This window comes from Mauremys mutica, chromosome 8 (genome assembly GCF_020497125.1).
Source record: "Mauremys mutica isolate MM-2020 ecotype Southern chromosome 8, ASM2049712v1, whole genome shotgun sequence".
Taxonomy (NCBI): Eukaryota; Metazoa; Chordata; order Testudines; family Geoemydidae; genus Mauremys; species Mauremys mutica.
In genome coordinates this window covers 43,001,181-43,019,310 of record NC_059079.1, presented here as the reverse complement: position 1 = coordinate 43,019,310, position 18,130 = coordinate 43,001,181, and the positions used below count along the sequence as shown (strand labels likewise).

Here is an 18,130-nt window from a genome sequence, read left to right as displayed (position 1 = left end):
CTGCTGGGCCCTGATTGGCTGCTTGGAGTACCCTCTCCTGCCCTTTTCTGGGACGGGGTGTGGCAGGGCCACAAGGCCTCCAGCAGGGGACCTCAGGACCTAATCCACCCCATCACACTGCCACATGAAACTTCATTCACATCTTCACTTACCTGTACTCCCTCAATTTAATAATAAAATCTGATGCTTATATTCTTTCCTTTTTATTTCCTTCAGGACCTCATTCTTTAAGAACTTCTCTAGGGAGTTATTACTGTAGTCTATCTCTTAAAAGACAATTATTGAAGTAGAAAGGATAGTTACTCAGCTGTACGTGGTATGTAGAGTATATTGCAGCATCAGAACCACACTGACCTACTCACCATTACCACTTCTGTGACTATAAATGGTATTTTGAATAGTAAAAGGAAATGAGGGCATCAGGGCCTGCAATTACTTGTATTAAACTCATTTTGAACAGTTGGCTCCAAAAAAGAGAGTATATGGTGCGCAAACTGATATTGCTTTTATAGGTGAAGCCAGAGTTTGTGATGTTGAGGCACATTCTCTTAAGAGTGGCTGTTCAGTGATAAGAAATAAATATGCTTGGAGAACTCCAGTAACAGATGTAAAATTCCATTTACCTTACTACTAGTATCTGAGCATTTAAAACCTAGTTGCAAGAGGGATACTGTAATCAGTGCAATATACTTAAGTTATACAGTTGTGTTTCTGATGGTCTCAAAATAATAAATGGGTCAAGAGTTAGATCATAACTTATTTTCAGGAAGGGTCATTAAAAATCATAATTTAGAATTATCATTTACCAAAAAAAACCCAGTCATAGCATGTTTTAGAAAGTATTCAAGATGTTAATCTACTTCGATAGCATAAAAACAAACCTATAAAAATGCAATGGAATAAAATGTAAGATGACATAACTCAAGATTCTGAAATTAAAATCTAATTCAAAACTTGATTTTTAAAAAATTCCTTTTGATAAAAATTTTTCATTTTTTAATCTACCTTCAAAATGCTTAGCACTTATTACATGTAAGGCTTTTATTTTCAGATCTGTAGCTATGCTTAACTTTTTCTGTTTCTGCATTCATTTTAGATGTTTGTTTGAAGGAGACCATGTCATTGGCTGATAGCCTATATAATCTACAGCTCATAAAAGAATTTTGTCAGGAATATTTGAACCAGTGTTGCCATTTCACTCTTGAAGATATGCTCTATGCTGCTGCTTCAGTAAAGGTAAAAAAATAATAATTTTTTTTTTGAATGTGTGATTTCTTCTGATCTGCTTTAGTAATGCTATTTTAACTGCTTTTAGGTCTATTGCTATGTGGTTCAGTGAAAAAGGACACTGCATTTGTTGGGACATGGAGATTAAATTATAATGTGCATATAAAATGCATGTTTGAGCTGCACATATCACCTCATTTTTATGGTTATTATTGACCTTGAAATGTAAATATATTTTTAAAAGGAGAACAGGTAAAACTTTAATTTTGGGCAGACTGTCATAACTTTGTTCTCTCTCAATTAAAAACACACAATCTGCAATATTTCTTTAAAATGTAATTGAGAGTTATGATGGCTGTGACTTCCTAAGTTTTTCAGACTATAGTGTAATTTAAAGTTATAGTTTCTAGAATAACTAACTCATCTCCCCTTGTCCATCTATACAGAAATATAAAATATATATACAGTGTTAAGTTCTGTGTTTTACATGTGTATGTGCTATCTTTATTTGATAGGCTATGGTTGCTCTGAATTTCCAGAATTAATTTAATTTAAAAATCTAATACTTATGCACATAATTTGTAGTTGTGTGTATTTCATTTCCTTACCTTAAAACAGAAAAAAACTGTACTGAATTTCACAATATGTATGTTCATTATAAAGTATGGTATGAGATTCAAGTAAGTGTTTGAGTCTTCTCACAGGTATACAGAATTCTACATATAATTGCAATTAATGTGTGTGGTGTTATCTGAATAACTGCATTTAGGGCTCATTTCTGCTAAGTGCTGAGCACCTTCAACTGCCACTGACTTCACCCAGATGAAGGTGTTTAGCAGTTCACAGGAGCACTTAGAATCTTCCAGATTTGAGCTGTTGCTGTGTACTTCAGGCTTCATCTGCGCACACACACACACACATTGTAGTTAATATGAGGCAGTGCCTTTCCCATTTCCCTGATTGTGGATGCACTGTTATTGGCATAAATGTGCTTTTAATAGGTATAGCTTTTCCATTGGGGAAGGAGAATAAACTATACAGCTATAGGGCACCTTTGTACCAGTATAGCTGTGTTCACAATAGGGGTCATACTGACATAACTGTAATGCTAAAACACCACATCCCTAGTTGACATACTACCACAAAATCTGTGACTGGACCAGGCCATAGTCACTAAGGGCTTGTTGACATGCAGCGTTATACCAGTTTAACTTACGGTGTGATTTTAAACCTTTTCAGTTAAGCCAGTTCAAAAGGCTGTGTGGACACTCTTATTTTGGTTTAAACCCAAGATTATTTCAGTTTAAGAAAATTAAAAACAGATTTAAGCGAAATCAAAATAAGCTACTCTTAAATCAAAATAAGACTTAGTCTACACTTAAAAGTTAGGTTGACATAGCTGTGTCAGTCAGAGATGTGAAAAAAACACCCTGACCTACATAGCTATCCTGACCTAATCCCCAATGTACCCAGTTGTGTGGATGGAAATGTGCTTCTGTCGACATAGCTAACTTCGCTGAGGAGGATGGTCTTCATACGCCAACAGAAAAACACCTTCTGTCAGGTAGGCTGCATCTACTCTACAGTTTTATGCCAGCATAGCTATGCTGACATAGTAGCCTTAGGCCAGGTCTCCACTACACTCTAAGGCCTAAGCGGGGAGGTTCGAACTAAGATACGAAACTTCAGCTGTGCTATTCGCGTAGCTGAAGTCGAAGTATCTTAGTTTGACTTACCTGGCCGTCCTCATGGCGGCGAGTTGACTGCCGCAGTGCCCCCGTCAACTGCGCTTACTCCGCCTGCCGAGGTGGAGTACGGGCGTCAGTTAGCGGATTGATTTATTGCATCCAGACGAGACACGATAAATTGATCTCCGATACAGCGAACACTACTCGCTGATCCGGCGGGTAGTATAGACGTACCCTTAGTTTGGTATAACTACGTTGCACAGGGGTATGAAAAATCCACACCTTGGAGCAATGTAGTTATACCAACTTTAACCCCCCCACGTAGACAGCGCTTTGTTGATGGGAGAGCTACATAGCTACTACTTCTCTCTGCCCTTAGAATATCGATATAGGGGATTGCACTGGTCTAACTAAACTGATTTAGCTAAACCATTGCACTAAGGAAAATAGATATGTGCATACACAGTACTGTTTTTATTCATTTTATATATTTATTTCTTAACAGCTTCCTCTTAACTTGACAGAACACTAATTCTTTCAGGACTACATAGATGCCAAGTTTGAACTTTTAATATGAAACTGTTCTTTAGTTTACAAGTGTCAAAAAGTATCTCAGCAATATTTTCTGGGACTGTAAAACATTTTCTCTGTGCTTGGGTGATAAAATAGCTGAATAGATTTTCTTCAAGTTATAAAATGAAAATGCATATCAGGGCAAAACATGTCTTTTTCCAGAAAGTTATATGCTTAAAACAGAGACTTACAATGGAAATTCTATTGTGACTGTAATGATAGTGTGACCAATATGATTCTATAATAGATATTTTCAGGCTTATCCTTCGAACATAGTAAGGTATCTCACAGAGGATGAGCAGAGCTTTGGGTACTCCTTTGGTACCTCTGCTTTCTTATAATGAACTGTCCTCTTCTCAAAAGAAGAGAGTAAGAAAAAAAAAGTGCATCTTTTTGCTAGTCAGGTATCTTCTTTAAGGTCAGTTTAGAGAATTGGAGACAACTATTGAAATGGTTTTTTTCCCTAAATGTAACTCTCCTTTTTGTGTTTTTTTGTTCTTTTTTTAAAGACTCTAGTTAAAATATTTCCCTTTTTTGCTTAAGATTCTTCTTTGAATGTCTTCAAAGAATTAAACATTCTTTTTGTGACAGCATAGCCATTGCAGATGGGATGTAATCAGTTTTCTGCATAACTGGGTCATCTTCACACCTGCTCTTATGATCTCTAGCAGTTTCTCAAGCTGAGTCAAAAGGCTGGAAGCCTGCATATTGTTCTGCTGGACCCCTACTAATATGGGTAGTCACACTGACTTTAATGGGACTGCCTGTGTCAGTAAGAGCTGCAGAATCAGTCCCCTAATGTATAAGTATGGTCAGCTCTTGCTGATTATTCTTTTACTTCACATATTGAAACTTCATCAGTTGCTACTAGAGGCAGCCAGTTTCATCTACTTGAGTCAGCTTTTGGCATTTTCAAATTTCCACATCACAGACTGCTCCCTGTCGACATGCTTGTTATACTGTTATCTCTTATTGCTTAGAATCTATTTGCTTGTATTGTGGGAGCAGACAAAAGGAAGTGGACAACAGGCTTGCCCACTATGTCAAATTTCTGCTCATCCCATCCTGAGTTGAATTCTTCCATGCATTTTGATCTCTTTCCCCCAGATCTGGCTATCTGGAATATATGGAATCCATGACTCCTTATTGCTAATCCATGACAATGAGTAATGCTATTTTTGTATAGGAGGTGCATAGTGTATAATAATTCAAATAAGTATCCAATATAAAGCTTTGCGAACAAGTATTTGAATATAAATATTTTCTTTATAAATTAATTTCTTGTATTGTACACTTTAAAAATGCTACAGACTAAGTAATTTTCCTGCTTCTGAATAATTTCTTTAGAGTGGATTTAGGACATTTGTAAATTGAAAAAGCTCATTGTGGCCATGCTTTCACAAGCTTCTTGTGGCACAGATACCTATTTAGATGTAAATGGTACACAGAATGGTACACAGAAAAGCTGCCAAGTTTTCCTCCTAAGCCTTGGCAGAGAAACACTAGCTGGTGCTGTAAGCTCTGTTCTGCATGTGTGGAAAAGACATCTGATTTTAAAATAAATACACAGTTAAGATGAGGGCTTTCCAAGTTTCCCAGGATATCCACTGGGAGTAACTTCTAATAAGAATATATGCTCCCTTGACTAATCCCTTTGAAAAAGCGCATGTTGTGAGCAGAAACCTTAAGTATCGCACAACATATGAAAATGCTATATAGTACAGAAAATTGTTTTCTCATTCTAGAAACTGCTTAGGAATGATATCAGTGTGTGATGCAAACCTATAAATTTATTTTCTATTTGTTGACTCTTCCAAAGAGAATTTTCATGGACAGAAGTAGTTTTTAAATTTAACTGCCACATGATAGTATATATCAGGGGTAGGCAACCTATGGCACGTGTGCTGAAGGCGGCACGCGAGCTGATTTTCAGTGGCACTCACGCTGCCCGGGTCCTGGCCACCGGGGTCCAAGGGCTCTGCATTTTAATTTAATTTTAAATGAAGCATCTTAAACATTTTAAAAACCTTATTTACTTTACATACAACAATAGTTTAGTTCTATATTATAGACTTATAGAAAGAGACCTTCTAAAAACGTTAAAATGTATGACTGGCACGTGAAACCGTAAATCAGAGTGAATAAATGAAGACTCGGCACAGCACTTCTGAAAGGTTGCCGACCCCTGGTATATATTATTGTGTAAGTTTAAAACAATAGCCTGCTTTTGTAGCTTTTTGCTCTGATTTTATCAATGTATCCTAGCCCCTGTCCCTCTCATACAGCTTGTTTTCCTTATTGAATCTCTTTGACTAGAAGGGTATAATGGAATTTGCTGTTTCCTTTCTGCTAGAGCTTTGAGTAATGTGCTGCCACTTGCCAGCAGGGGGATGGTTTGCATCATTTCTGCACTATACACAGCCTGCAGATCACCAGGCTGACGTATTTCTATCTCTAGCTTATAAAATGAAGTGTGATTCCTTTGTACCTCAGGGAAACTATCATAAATTGATTATCTTTTAGCTTGTAGTTTTGATCCCTTTTCTGTATAAGAAGCAAAGTGATTTAAAAACAAATTATATATGTTAAGGGCAGGATTAAATGCTTCAATATAATACATTTTAGAATAGTTATTTTAAAACTTGCTAACAGATGAAGTATAACATAAATATATGTAATGTACATATCTTCAGAAGACTTAATGCAATCCAGCAGTCTGCTTCCTCCCAGTTTCATCTTCCACCAGTTGCAGAAGCAGCAAACAATTTCCTTGTACTTGTTGAACTTCACTCCTTGGGCTTAGTAGCAATCATTAATGCAGTAAATTAGGATTTCTAACATGCTTACACCCAGGGCCGGAGCAACCCATTAGGCAACCTAGGCAGTCACCTAGGGCGCTAGCATTTGGGGGGCAGCATTTCGGGTCCTTCGGCGGCGACCGCAGCGGCCGGATCTTCGGCCGCCCCAGTCATCGTCGGCATTTAGGTGGAGGGACTTGTGGCAGGGGGGCGCAGGGAGGGCCGCCTGCCGCAAGTAAGGGGGGGCACGGCATGCAGGGGAACCGCTCCCCACCCCAGCTCACCTCTGCTCCGCCTCCTCCCCTGAGCACGCTGCCCTGCTCTGCTTCTCTCCCTCCCAGGCTTGCGGCACCAAACAGCTGATTGGCGCCGCAAGCCTGGGAGGCGGGAGAAGTGGAGCGGTGATGGCGTGCTCAGGGAGGAGGCGGAGCAGAGGTGAGCTGGGACGGGGAGCTGCCGCACGGCTCCCCAGGCCGGGGCAGCTGCCGCGGGCGGGGGGGGCGCCTTAGAGGGGGAGAGCTGCCACAGGGCTCGGGGGGAGCGCAAGGTGGAAGCTTCACCTAGGGCACGAAACATCCTTGCACCCACCCTGCTTACACCTTTCTTTGTGAAAGGGCAGAAGGTTGGGCAGAAGTTTCAGTACATTTCCTGGCCTCGATGTGGCCTAGCTGTTGCAACTTGTCAAGTGGATAAGACTGCACAGCAGGTAGTGATATTATCCTATCAAAATCAGTTAATCTCTGATATTGCTGCCATAAGTAACAAAAAGAAGCAAACTGCCCACAGAAAGTGTATTTTAGGGGAAAGCAGTGGCACAAATCACAGTTGAGCCTCCAGGATGGACATGGAGTTTCTAGTGCAGCCCTTGAACGGAAGCAAGGTACTCTACTCTGACTTCCTGTGTTCTGTTGTGATTAAATATATCCACCTTTCCAAACAATCTTGTTATAGTCTGAGGCTTCACAGTTAAACAGGAGATTCAGGGAATATTGCTTCAGTATCCTACAAAGGCTACCTCCCTTTATAGCTAGGACATATACTTTAAAAATATAGCATGCATATAGGATGTTGCCAGGTCTGATCAACAAGATTCCAGTCAGTAAGGCTATATCCGCACTTAAAATGCAACAGCAGAACAGCTGCTGTGCTGAAGCTGTGCCACTGTAGCACTTCCATGTAGACACTCACTACAGCGACGGGAGGGATTATTCTGTTGCTGTAGTTAATCCACCTCCCCAAGAGGCAGTAGCATGATCTAGCACTATCTACACCAGAGGTTAGATCATCTTCACTATGTTGTTCAGGTGTGTGGATTTTGCATACTCCTGAGCATCGTAGCTGGCTTGACCTAACTTTTTAGTGTACATCCAGCCTAAATCTGGAGAAGAACTAAGTAGAATAGCCTTGTGCTTAATTTACATTTTGGATGGCAGAATAGTTCTCCCTCGTGTCTCACTTTTTCTGCGATGCCCCATGAAGTTTGAGGACTCAGAAGTGTGTCATGTTCAGTCATTGAAGGTATGTCTACACTGCAGTGTGAGTCTGTGCTTGAGCCTGAGCTCAAGCCTAACTCCCCTTGTGTCTACACTGCAGTTGCACTAATCCAGGGTCCCAGGGCCCTGCAGGGCTGGAGGATCCAAGCTTGAGTTAGTCCAAGAGTCAGGTTCCAAGCCCTATTGCTTTGCAGAAGAGATGCAGGCCCACTTGCCTGAGGTCCCGGGAGTCACCTGGAAGTATTCCACAATTCCCTGGGACAATTTCCTTAGTTTTCACTACCTCAACAATCTTCAGTCCACACTAATGAAAACAGTAGCCATTCTCCCTCCTCTTGGCAAATGGCAGCAGCTCAGGTCAGCGTTAACCCATTCTCTTCTGATCAAAGATCTGCAAGCATACTATCAGACAGCCTCCTGGATTTGCAACAGAGAGCAAATTGAAACAAAGTCAAACAAATAGTAGGCTTCAGTCATTAAACATCCAAAGTGTTTTATGGTGTGTACACATTGTACTGCCTTTCAAGTGATTCAACAGATAGTTATTTGTTTAGCTTACTTACAGTATAAAAGGCACATTGGCTTCTAAAGACACCATTTCCAGATGGATTAGTTATGAAGTAGTTGGAGCATTTGAAGCCAAGAAAAAAGACACCCCTTTCCCTCCCCCATTCCAAAAGATCATTGCAGCACACTCACTAAAGTAATGGCTAGTGATGTTGCAGAAAATATCTGAATATGTTCCATGGATGTTTGAGGCACTACACAGTGGACTAGTAGGTATTGGCTTATTTACTTTGAGACACAAAGATGATAGGCAAAATCTGATGAAATGGTGAGGAATAAAAAATAATCAGATAGTGGAATAAGTATTACAGTAATTTCTTTTCTAAACATTCCTATCCTAGTCAGGATCAACCCTTCCATCAAACAAGAAACAAGCAAGAATAGCAGGGTTTGGGTCTCTTTTATTCTTAGCAAAGTTTGGTTGTGTCAGGTTGCCCTTTTTTCCCTTTGCCCTTTCTCTTCCCCCCATCTCCTATAAGCTGTTTTCTCCTGTGATGGTTTTCTCATATTTTTCTTTACACGTATGTGGGAAATCACTTTGATCTGGAAAAGAGGCAAAAAGGGGGAGCTCTCATTATGTCTTCTCACAGACACATGTTCCACCTGGTAGAAGAATGAGTCCATGCAGGTGTGAAAATCTGCAGAAAACCTTTACAGGTAAAGCTTAAACTGTCACAGAAAAATCTCTTTACTTGCCATGTAGTGTTGTCAACTTGAGCTTAAGGCATCCTAGAATTTGCACTTCCTAACCTAATTAACACTAAGGGTACGTCTACACTACGGGATTATTCCGAATTTACATAAACCGGTTTAGCAAAACAGATTGTATAAAACCGAGTGTGCGCGGCCACACTAAACACATTAAATCGGTGGTGTGCGTCCACGGTCCGAGGCTAGCGTCGATTTCTGGAGCATTGCACTGTGGGTAGCTATTCCGTAGCTATCCCATAGTTCCCGCAGCCTCCCCCACCCCTTGGAATTTCCGGGTTCAGATCCCAGTGCCTGATGGGGCAAAAATCATTGTCGCGGATGGTTCTGGGTAAATGTCGTCAGTCACTCCTTCCGCTGGGAAAGCAACGGCAGACAAGCATTTCGTGCCTTTTTTCCCTGGATTGCCCTGGCAGATGCCATAGCATGGCAATCATGGAGCCTGTTTTTCCTTTTGTGGCTGTCACCGTATGTGTACTAGATGCCGCTCACAGAGGCGATTCAGCAGCGCTACACAGCAGCATGCTTTTGCTTTTGCATGACAGCAGAGATGGTTACCAGCCATATTGCACCATCTACCATACCATAAATTGGTAATAAGATGATCGTGGCTACCAGTCCTTTTGCACTGCACCATCTGTTGCTGTCATAAGTGCCCCTGGCTGCTCTTAGCCAGGGGCGCAAAAGCCAAAATTGGGAATGACTCCCTGAGTCAATCCCTCCTTTTTGGTATCTAAAAATAGAATCAGTCCTGCCTAGAATATGGCCAAGTGTACTAGAGAACCTCTGTATATCATAACCAGAGAGCACAGCTGCTCTGTGTCAGATCCTGCAGAAATTATGAGCTGTATGCTATTCACAGGGGGTGCTCCTGCAACAACCCCACCTGTTCATTCTGTTCTTCCCCCAGCCTTCCTGGGCTACCATAGCATTGTCCCCCCACTTGTGTGATGACACAGTGACTTGTTAGTGAGAAATGAGTGGAAGGCAGCCTCCAGCTGCTATGATAGTCCAGACAGGACATTAAGCAGTGTGTAGGAGAGGAGCCCAGCATCCCACTGCTAGTCCAGGGGCAACTGAATCTTTTCTTTACACATGAAGGGTGGGGGCTGATGGAGCTCAGCCCCCTGTTGCTATGATGAAGACGGTTACCAGCCATATTGCACCATCTACCAGGAAAAATTAGGGGCAGGCACCCTTGATCGACCTAACTGATGCTAGTCGGCATGGTTACTAGTCCTTTTGCACTGCCCCATGTGCCAATAGGCTGATGATGACGATGGGTATCAGTCTTATTGCACCATCAGCCACCCATGGCAGGGGGGGAGCAAGGATGTTGGTGTTGAGTGCTGGAGCATCGTGTCTATCTGCAGCATTCAGTAAAGATAGGGTGACATGTAAAAGAGTCAAGAGAGGATTGTTTTCCCTTTCACTTCTGGGGGTGAGTGGGGGGGTGCGTAAATTGCCGAGCTATGCCCTGACCCACCGTGGACACTGTGTTTGACCCTAGAAGCATTTGGAGCTCAGCCAAGAATGCAAATACTTTTTGGAGACTGCAAGAACTGTGGGATAGCTTGAGTCCTCCAGGCCATGAGCGTCCATTTGATTCTTTGGCTTTCCGTTACGCTTGTCACGCAGCAGTGAGCTGAGTCCCTGCTATGGCGTCTGTCTGGAGATTTTTTAAAAATGATTTTGAATTTTGTCTTCTGTAACGGAGCGCTGATAGAACAGATTTGCCTGCCCTTACAGCAATCACATCCGCATGGTCCATGCTGGAGCTCTTTCTTTATTTTGATTTTTAACTGCCTCGCCACACGTGCTGATCGGAGCTCCACGCTGGGCAAACAGGAAATATTCAAAAGTTCGCGGGGCTTTTCCTGTCTACCTGGCTACTGCATCCGAGTTCAGATTGCTGTCCAGAGCGGTCAGTGGTGCACTGTGGGATACCGCCCGGAGGCCAATACCGTCGATCTGTGGCCACACTAACCCTAATCCGATATGGTAATACCGATATTAGCGCTACTCCTCTCGTTAGGGAGGAGTACAGAAACCGGTTTAAAGAGCCCTTTATACCGATATAAAGGGCCTCTTAGTGTGGACGGGTGTGGCGTTAAATCGGTTTAAACGCCTAGTGTAGACCAGGCCTAAGAGTGAATCAGAGGAGACATGTTTGATCTCTTACGAAAGATCACATGCTCCATCTGGCAGGTGAGACATGTTAAAGGTATTGCTCCAACCATGTTTGCGGTTTTTATTGCTGTCATTCTTTACCTAATTGCTGGGAAGTTTACAGCTGGCATTGAAATCACTTACGGAATGGATGGAAAGCTTTTCAGGTTTAGCAGGCTGAAAGCGAAGAGTAAGATTTCCACATCATCTATTGTGGAACTTCAGTATGCTGATGACAACGCAATCTTTGCCCACTCTGAGAAAGATCTTCAAACTATCTTGAATGTGTTTGCCGATGCTTACACATGTCTTGGTCTCACTCTTAATATCAAGAAGACTAAAGTGTTCTATCAGCCCTCTCCAAATGAGGTATTACATGCCCCATCTATCAAAATCAATAGAATCATAGAATCATAGAATTCTAGATCAGAAGGGACCATTATGATCATCTAGTCTGACCTCCTGCAAGATGCAGGCCACATAAGCCGATCCACCCACTCCTGAACTAATTCTCTCCCTTGACTCTGCTGTTGAATGCTCCAAATCGTGATTTAGAGACTTCAAGTAGCAGATAATCCACCAGCAAGCGACCCCTGCCCCATGTTTCGGAGGAAGGCGAAAAACCTCCAGGGCCACTGCCAATTTATCCTGGAGGAAAATTCCTTCCCGACCCCAAATATGGCGATCAGCTGAACCCCGAGCATGCGGGCAAGACTCTCCAGCCAGACCCTCTGGAAAGGGCTAACAATATCCCAACATTGACCCTTTGTACTAATTACCAGTGTGGCACGTTATTGACCTATTGACTAAACCCGTTATCCTATCATACCATCCCCTCCATAAACTTATCCAGCTTAATCTTAAAGTCATGGAGGTCCTTCGCCCCCACTGTTTCCCTCGGTAGGCTGTTCCAGAATTGCACTCCTCTGATGGTTAGAAACCTTCGTCTAATTTCAAGCCTAAATTTCCTAACTGACAATTTATATCCGTTTGTCCTTGTGTCCACATTAGCACTGAGCTGAAATAATTCCTCTCCTTCCCTGGTATTTATCCCTCTCATATATTTAAAGAGTGCAATCATATCTCCTCTTGTCCTTCTTTTGGTTAAGGAAAACAAACCGAGCTCCTCAAGTCTCCTTTCATACGACAGTCCTTCCACTCGGATCATTCTAGTGGCCCTTCTTTGTACTCGTTCCAGTTTGAATTCATCCTTCTTAAACATGGGAGACCAAAACTGCACACAATACTCCAAATGAGGTCTTACCAATGCCTTATATAACGGGACTAGCACCTCCTTATCTCTACTAGAAATACCTCGCCTAATGCATCCCAAGACCGCATTAGCTTTTTTAACGGCCACATCACATTGCTTACTCATAGTCATCCTATGATCAACCAGGACTCCTAGGTCCTTCTCCTCCTCCGTTACTTCCAACTGGTGCGTCCCCAGCTTATAACTAAAATTCTTATTAGTCATCCCTAAATGCATAACTTTACACTTCTCATTATTGAATTTCATCTTGTTACTAATACTCCAGTTTACAAGGTCATCCAAATCTCCCTGGAGGATATCCCGATCCTTTTCCGAATTGGCAATACCTCCCAACTTGGTGTCATCCGCAAACTTTATCAGCCCACTCCTACTTTTGGTTCCGAGGTCAGCGATAAATAGATTAAATAAAATCGGACCCAAAACCGAACCTTGAGGAACTCCACTGGTAACCCCGCTCCAACCCGACAGATCACCCTTCAATACGACCCTCTGCAGTCTCCCCTATAACCAGCTCCTTATCCACCTCTGGATTTTCATTTTGATCCCCATCTTTTCCAATTTAACCAGTAATTCCTCATGCGGTACCGTATCAAACGCCTTACTGAAATCAAGATATATTAGGTCCACCGCATTTCCCTTGTCTAAAAAATCTGTTACTTTCTCAAAGAAGGAGATCAGGTTGGTTTGACACGATCTACCTTTCGTAAAACCATGCTGTAATTTGTCCCAGTTGCCATCGGCCTCAAGGTCCGTAACCACTCTCTCCTTTATAATTTTTTCCATGACTTTGCATACTACAGATGTTAAACTAACAGGCCTGTAGTTACCCGGGTCACTTTTTTTCCCCTTCTTGAATATAGGAACTATATTAGCTAATCTCCAGTCGAACGGTACAATCCCCAAGTTTAGAGATTTATTAAAAATCATCGCTAATGGGCTTGCAATTTCACTCGCTAATTCCCTTAATATTCTAGGATGAAGATTATCCGGGCCCCCCGATTTACTTCTGTTAAAATGTTCAAGTTTGGCTTCTACCTCAGATACCATAATGTCTACCCCCATATCTTCATTCTCATCAGTCCCTCTACCACTATTCCTTAGCCCTTCATTAGCTTCATTAAAGACCGAGGCAAAATATTCGTTTAGATATTGTGCCATGCCAAGATTATCCCTAATCTCCACTCCGTCTAAAGTTTTAAGCGGTCCCACTTCTTCCTTCTTGGTTTTCTTCCTATTTATATGGGTAAAAAACCTTTTGCTATTGGTTTTAATCCCCTTCGCTAGGTCCATCTCCACCTGGCTCTTTGCCTTTCTCACTGCTTCCCTACAGCCTCTGACCTCAATAAGGTAGGTTTCTTTGCTGATCCCTCCCATTTTCCAGTCCTTGTACGCTTTCTGTTTTTTCTTAATCACCCCTCTGAGACGCTTGATCATCCAGCTCGGTCTAAAACTGCTACCTACGAACCGTTTTCCCTTTCTCGGGATACAGGCCTCTGACAGCTCCTGCAACTTCAACCTGAAGTAACCCCAGGCGTCTTCTGCCTTTAGATCCCTAAATATGTTAGTCCAGTCCACTTCCCTAACTAGTCACCTTAATTTAGTAAAGTTAGCCCTTTTGAAATCGTAAACCTTAGTCTCAGATGCAATTTTGTTTATCCTTCCATTTATTTTGAACCGAATTAGCTCATGGTCACTTGAGCCAAGGTTGTCCCCTACAACTATTTCCTCAACAAGGTCCTCGTTACTCACCAAAATCAGATCTAAAATGGCATCCCCCCTCGTCGGTTCAGCAACTACTTGATGAAGGAATTCATCAGCTATCACATCTAGGAAAAGCTGAGCCCTATTATTATTACTAGCATTTGTTTCCCAATTTATATCCGGGAAGTTAGTCTCCCATGATCACACAGTTCCTATTAGTATTTACCTCCTTAAAAACATTAAAGAGCTCTCTATCCATATCCAGGCTAGATCCAGGCGGTCTATAGCACACCCCAATCACTATCCCAGGGGACGCTCTAGTAGTTTTCTTCCCCAATGTCACCATTGCCCAAACACACTCCGTATTATCATTTGCATTGCTAGTTATTTCGTTACATTTCACCTCATTATTGACATACAATGCTACTCCCCCACCTTTACCTTTGTTTCGGTCTTTCCTAAACAGCACATACCCTTCCATACCTGTACTCCAGTCATGGCTACCGTTCCACCATGTTTCAGTTATTCCTACGATATCCGGTTTCAATTCTCGGACCAGGAGCTCCAGTTCCTCCATTTTGTTACCTAAGCTTGAGTGGCACTGGAGAATGATGATCATTTCCTCTACCTTGGAAGTCATCTTTCATCCAAGGTAGATATTGATGCAGAAATTCAACATCGCCTGAGCTGTGCCAGTGTAGCTTTTTCTCGTTTATGGCACGGGGTCTTTGAAGATCACGACATTCGAACAGACACCAAACTTCTTGTTTATTAAGCTGTTATTCTCCCAACACTGTTGTATGGGTCCGAAACTTGGACAACCTATAGACACCACTTGAAAGTCCTTGAGAGGCACCATCAACGCTGCCTTCGTAAGATTCTCAAGATCAAATGGGAAGACAGGTGCACCAATATTATCAAATGGGAAGACAGGTGCACCAATGTTCTGGAAGAGGCAAAGACCACCAGTATCGAGGCAATGATCATCCGTCAGCAATTCCACTGGACTGGTCACATTGTCCGGATGACAGACCATCACCTCCCAAAACAGGTCCTGTTCTCTCAGCTGAAAGAAGGGTACCATAATGTGGGTGGACAACGGAAGCGTTATAAGGACTTGCTGAAGGACAACCTAAAAAAATGTAATATTGACACTGATACCTGGGAGACACTTGCCCAGGATCGTTTAAAATGTAGTGAAGTCCTACGTGATGGTCCCCTGCCTTTTGAACTTGCTCGCCGACAAGCCAAAGAGGACAAGAGGAGCAGGAGGAAGGAGAGACTGTTCTCCTGTCATGGTCAACAGCCTCCTGCTGAGCCTGAAAACATCTGCCCTCACTGTAATAGAACTTGTGGTTCAAGGATTGGCCTTATTTTATTAGCCACCTGAGGACCCATAACTCCCATGGAAGATGACCATACTCGGTAACAAGTGATCACCCATCATTGCTAAAAGAATCATATGTGTACATAGTATAAGTGGAAAAGACATTTTGGGTCAACTAGTCTAGTTTTGGCATTATATGTAGCCTATTTCCCTTACTACTATTGTTCCTTCTAGTAGTGTCTTAGGGCTTGTCTACACTTAAAGCACTGCAGTGGTGCAGCTGCACTGCTGTAGTGCTTCAGTGAAGACACTACCCATACCAACAGGAGGGCTTCTCCTGTCAGCGCCAGTAATCCACCTCCCCGAGAGGTAGTAGGTAGGTCGATGGGAGAATTCACTTGTCTACATAGCGCTGTCTACACTAGGGATTAGGTCGGTTTAACTGGGTTGTTCAGGAGTGTGGATTTTTCACACCCTTGAGCAATGTAGTTATACCAACCTAATTTCCTAGTGTAGACCAGGCCTTAGAGAATATTTTCTTAAGTCAAGAATCTTAAATGTATCTGACCTACTTGACTTGTTCAGATCCAACAGAATGGAAGCTTTATGTTGTGAAGTCAACTTTCTGTATGTGAACGGATTTAACATAGTCTTAGCCTGAAACAGTTATGAAAGGCCTGAACTCCCCACAGTCATCTAAACAGGGTGTTAAGTCTGAAATCTAATATGGACCAGATCTTCAAATAATTTAGTTGTGAGGTCGCACACATGAAATGGATGCCTTATTTCTGTATGTAATTACTAAATTAAGCATGCAAAGTGTGTAATTGCATGCACAAAAGGCCAGATAAGCAAAGGGCAGAAATAACAGTGGTGGAATCAGTTTTTCCCACTAAGCAATGTTAAATGCAACAGTAACAGTATCTAAGGGCTCATTTGTATTTGAATACAGTTTTGAACAATTGAGTTTGCTGACATAATGCTGACTGATTTGCTAACCAGTAAAAAAACACGTTCAGCATCATGTCCTAACTCAGGGCTTATCCATACAGAGACATAGTGTGTGGCACATGAATGTAAATCTATCGCGCACTAGCTTGCTGCATGCTAAATCACTGTGAGGACCCTGCTGTGACATACTGTGCAGCAAGCTAGTGCCTTGTAGAGTCACGCCCTGGTTTGCCATGCGCTAAGTCTCCATGTGGACATGCCCACAGTGGCTCAAAATCATGTTCATACTTTAAAAGTTTGCAGTATAGATGAATCCTAATGGTTGTGTTGCTATATAAGGGCCATGTTTTATCCGCAGTCTTAGTACAACTCTGCTTCTGATGTCAGTGGAAGAACTACTATTGATCTAGGTGATATATTGGGCCTAACATTGTAGTCCAAGCCCACAGTCCATAATTAAAAAATGTAATTTGGTCTTCTCCACAGAATGTTTGAAACACCTCAACTCTCTCCCCTTTCACTGTCTTCTAATCTCTCTGTTGTATACTCATATTAACTATCGACTTGAATTTGAGGCAGCTCGTTAATATGTATTTTTTACATGAATAGCTTTTGAAAGATTGATTATGTTTGCATCTGGCTACTTCCCCTCTGGAACACAAGTTGATTGAAGCTTGGTTATAAAAGAATTGCGGATTTTTAAATTGTTATGCTATTAATTAAGCTTTAATTTTTAAATATGCAATTCCAAAATTAATAAATATTAAGACAGCCAAAATTCTCTATAAACATTAAGATTAACTATTTCTGGACAATCTGTGACATTTTCTGACATATAATGCCTTAAGTATATGGATTCTTTAAAATTAATCTTAATCCTAAAACTGTGTGTGGGGAAATAAAGAGATTCTAAAGGAAACTTAGAAGATCATTTATGTAAATTTTGCTGAACCATAAAAACCACCATTACATTGTTTGCCTTTTATACAGAAACAAGAAATGCAATTAGTAAATTTTTGTATAGAAACTTGTATTCATTTACTCTGACTACTATATCTGAACAGTAGGGTTATTTCATTGTATTCCATCAAAAGTCGCGAGTAAACTAATTTTTATATCATCAAGTTAATTAATAGCTTTTAGGTAGGCATGAAATGTCAAGAAGGGGAAAGACGTAACTAAGGTCAGAATCATTTAGAAAATGAGAGAGTAGAGCTATAAACCCGAATGTTTGCAGCTGCAAGTCTGCCATCTAGTGTCGAGTAATTTTTGAACCAGTCTAAAATGTGTTCAGAGCAGTTATGAATTATCATTAAGATTATGTCATGCTTCTACATTAACTGTAGATTAGTATGCAGATGATAAATCAAAAAGCAGCCAAAAGGTTGGTTGGGGGAGTAATGCTCCCAGCAGTGACACACGAGCATGAGTGACAGCCTCAGGGCAGACTGTTAGAAACCAGGGTACAAATCCCTAATTGGTTGTGAGTTCTAAACTTAGATTTTGTCAACCAACTGCACCAAGTGCAAACTCCTCAGGCACTATAACAGCCTTCACACAGAGTCAAAGACAGCCCCCTTGGGTACTCGGGTGTGTCTTGCCACCCACGTGAGCTTATCTCTGTGACAGATGGTCCCTTACACCAAGAATCACAC

At 41.7% G+C, this 18,130-nt stretch overlaps 1 protein-coding gene across 2 annotated transcripts in view; it reads left to right on the top strand.

The window, feature by feature from the left end:
• CAMSAP2 (calmodulin regulated spectrin associated protein family member 2) overlaps positions 1-18,130 on the top strand; it is a 176,618-nt gene that overhangs the window by 123,478 nt on the left and 35,010 nt on the right. For both annotated transcript variants that reach the window (XM_045027112.1, XM_045027111.1), the window contains one exon: positions 1,097-1,236. In XM_045027112.1, the coding sequence (XP_044883047.1) occupies positions 1,097-1,236 (140 nt within the window). The remainder of the gene's footprint in view (positions 1-1,096; positions 1,237-18,130) is intronic.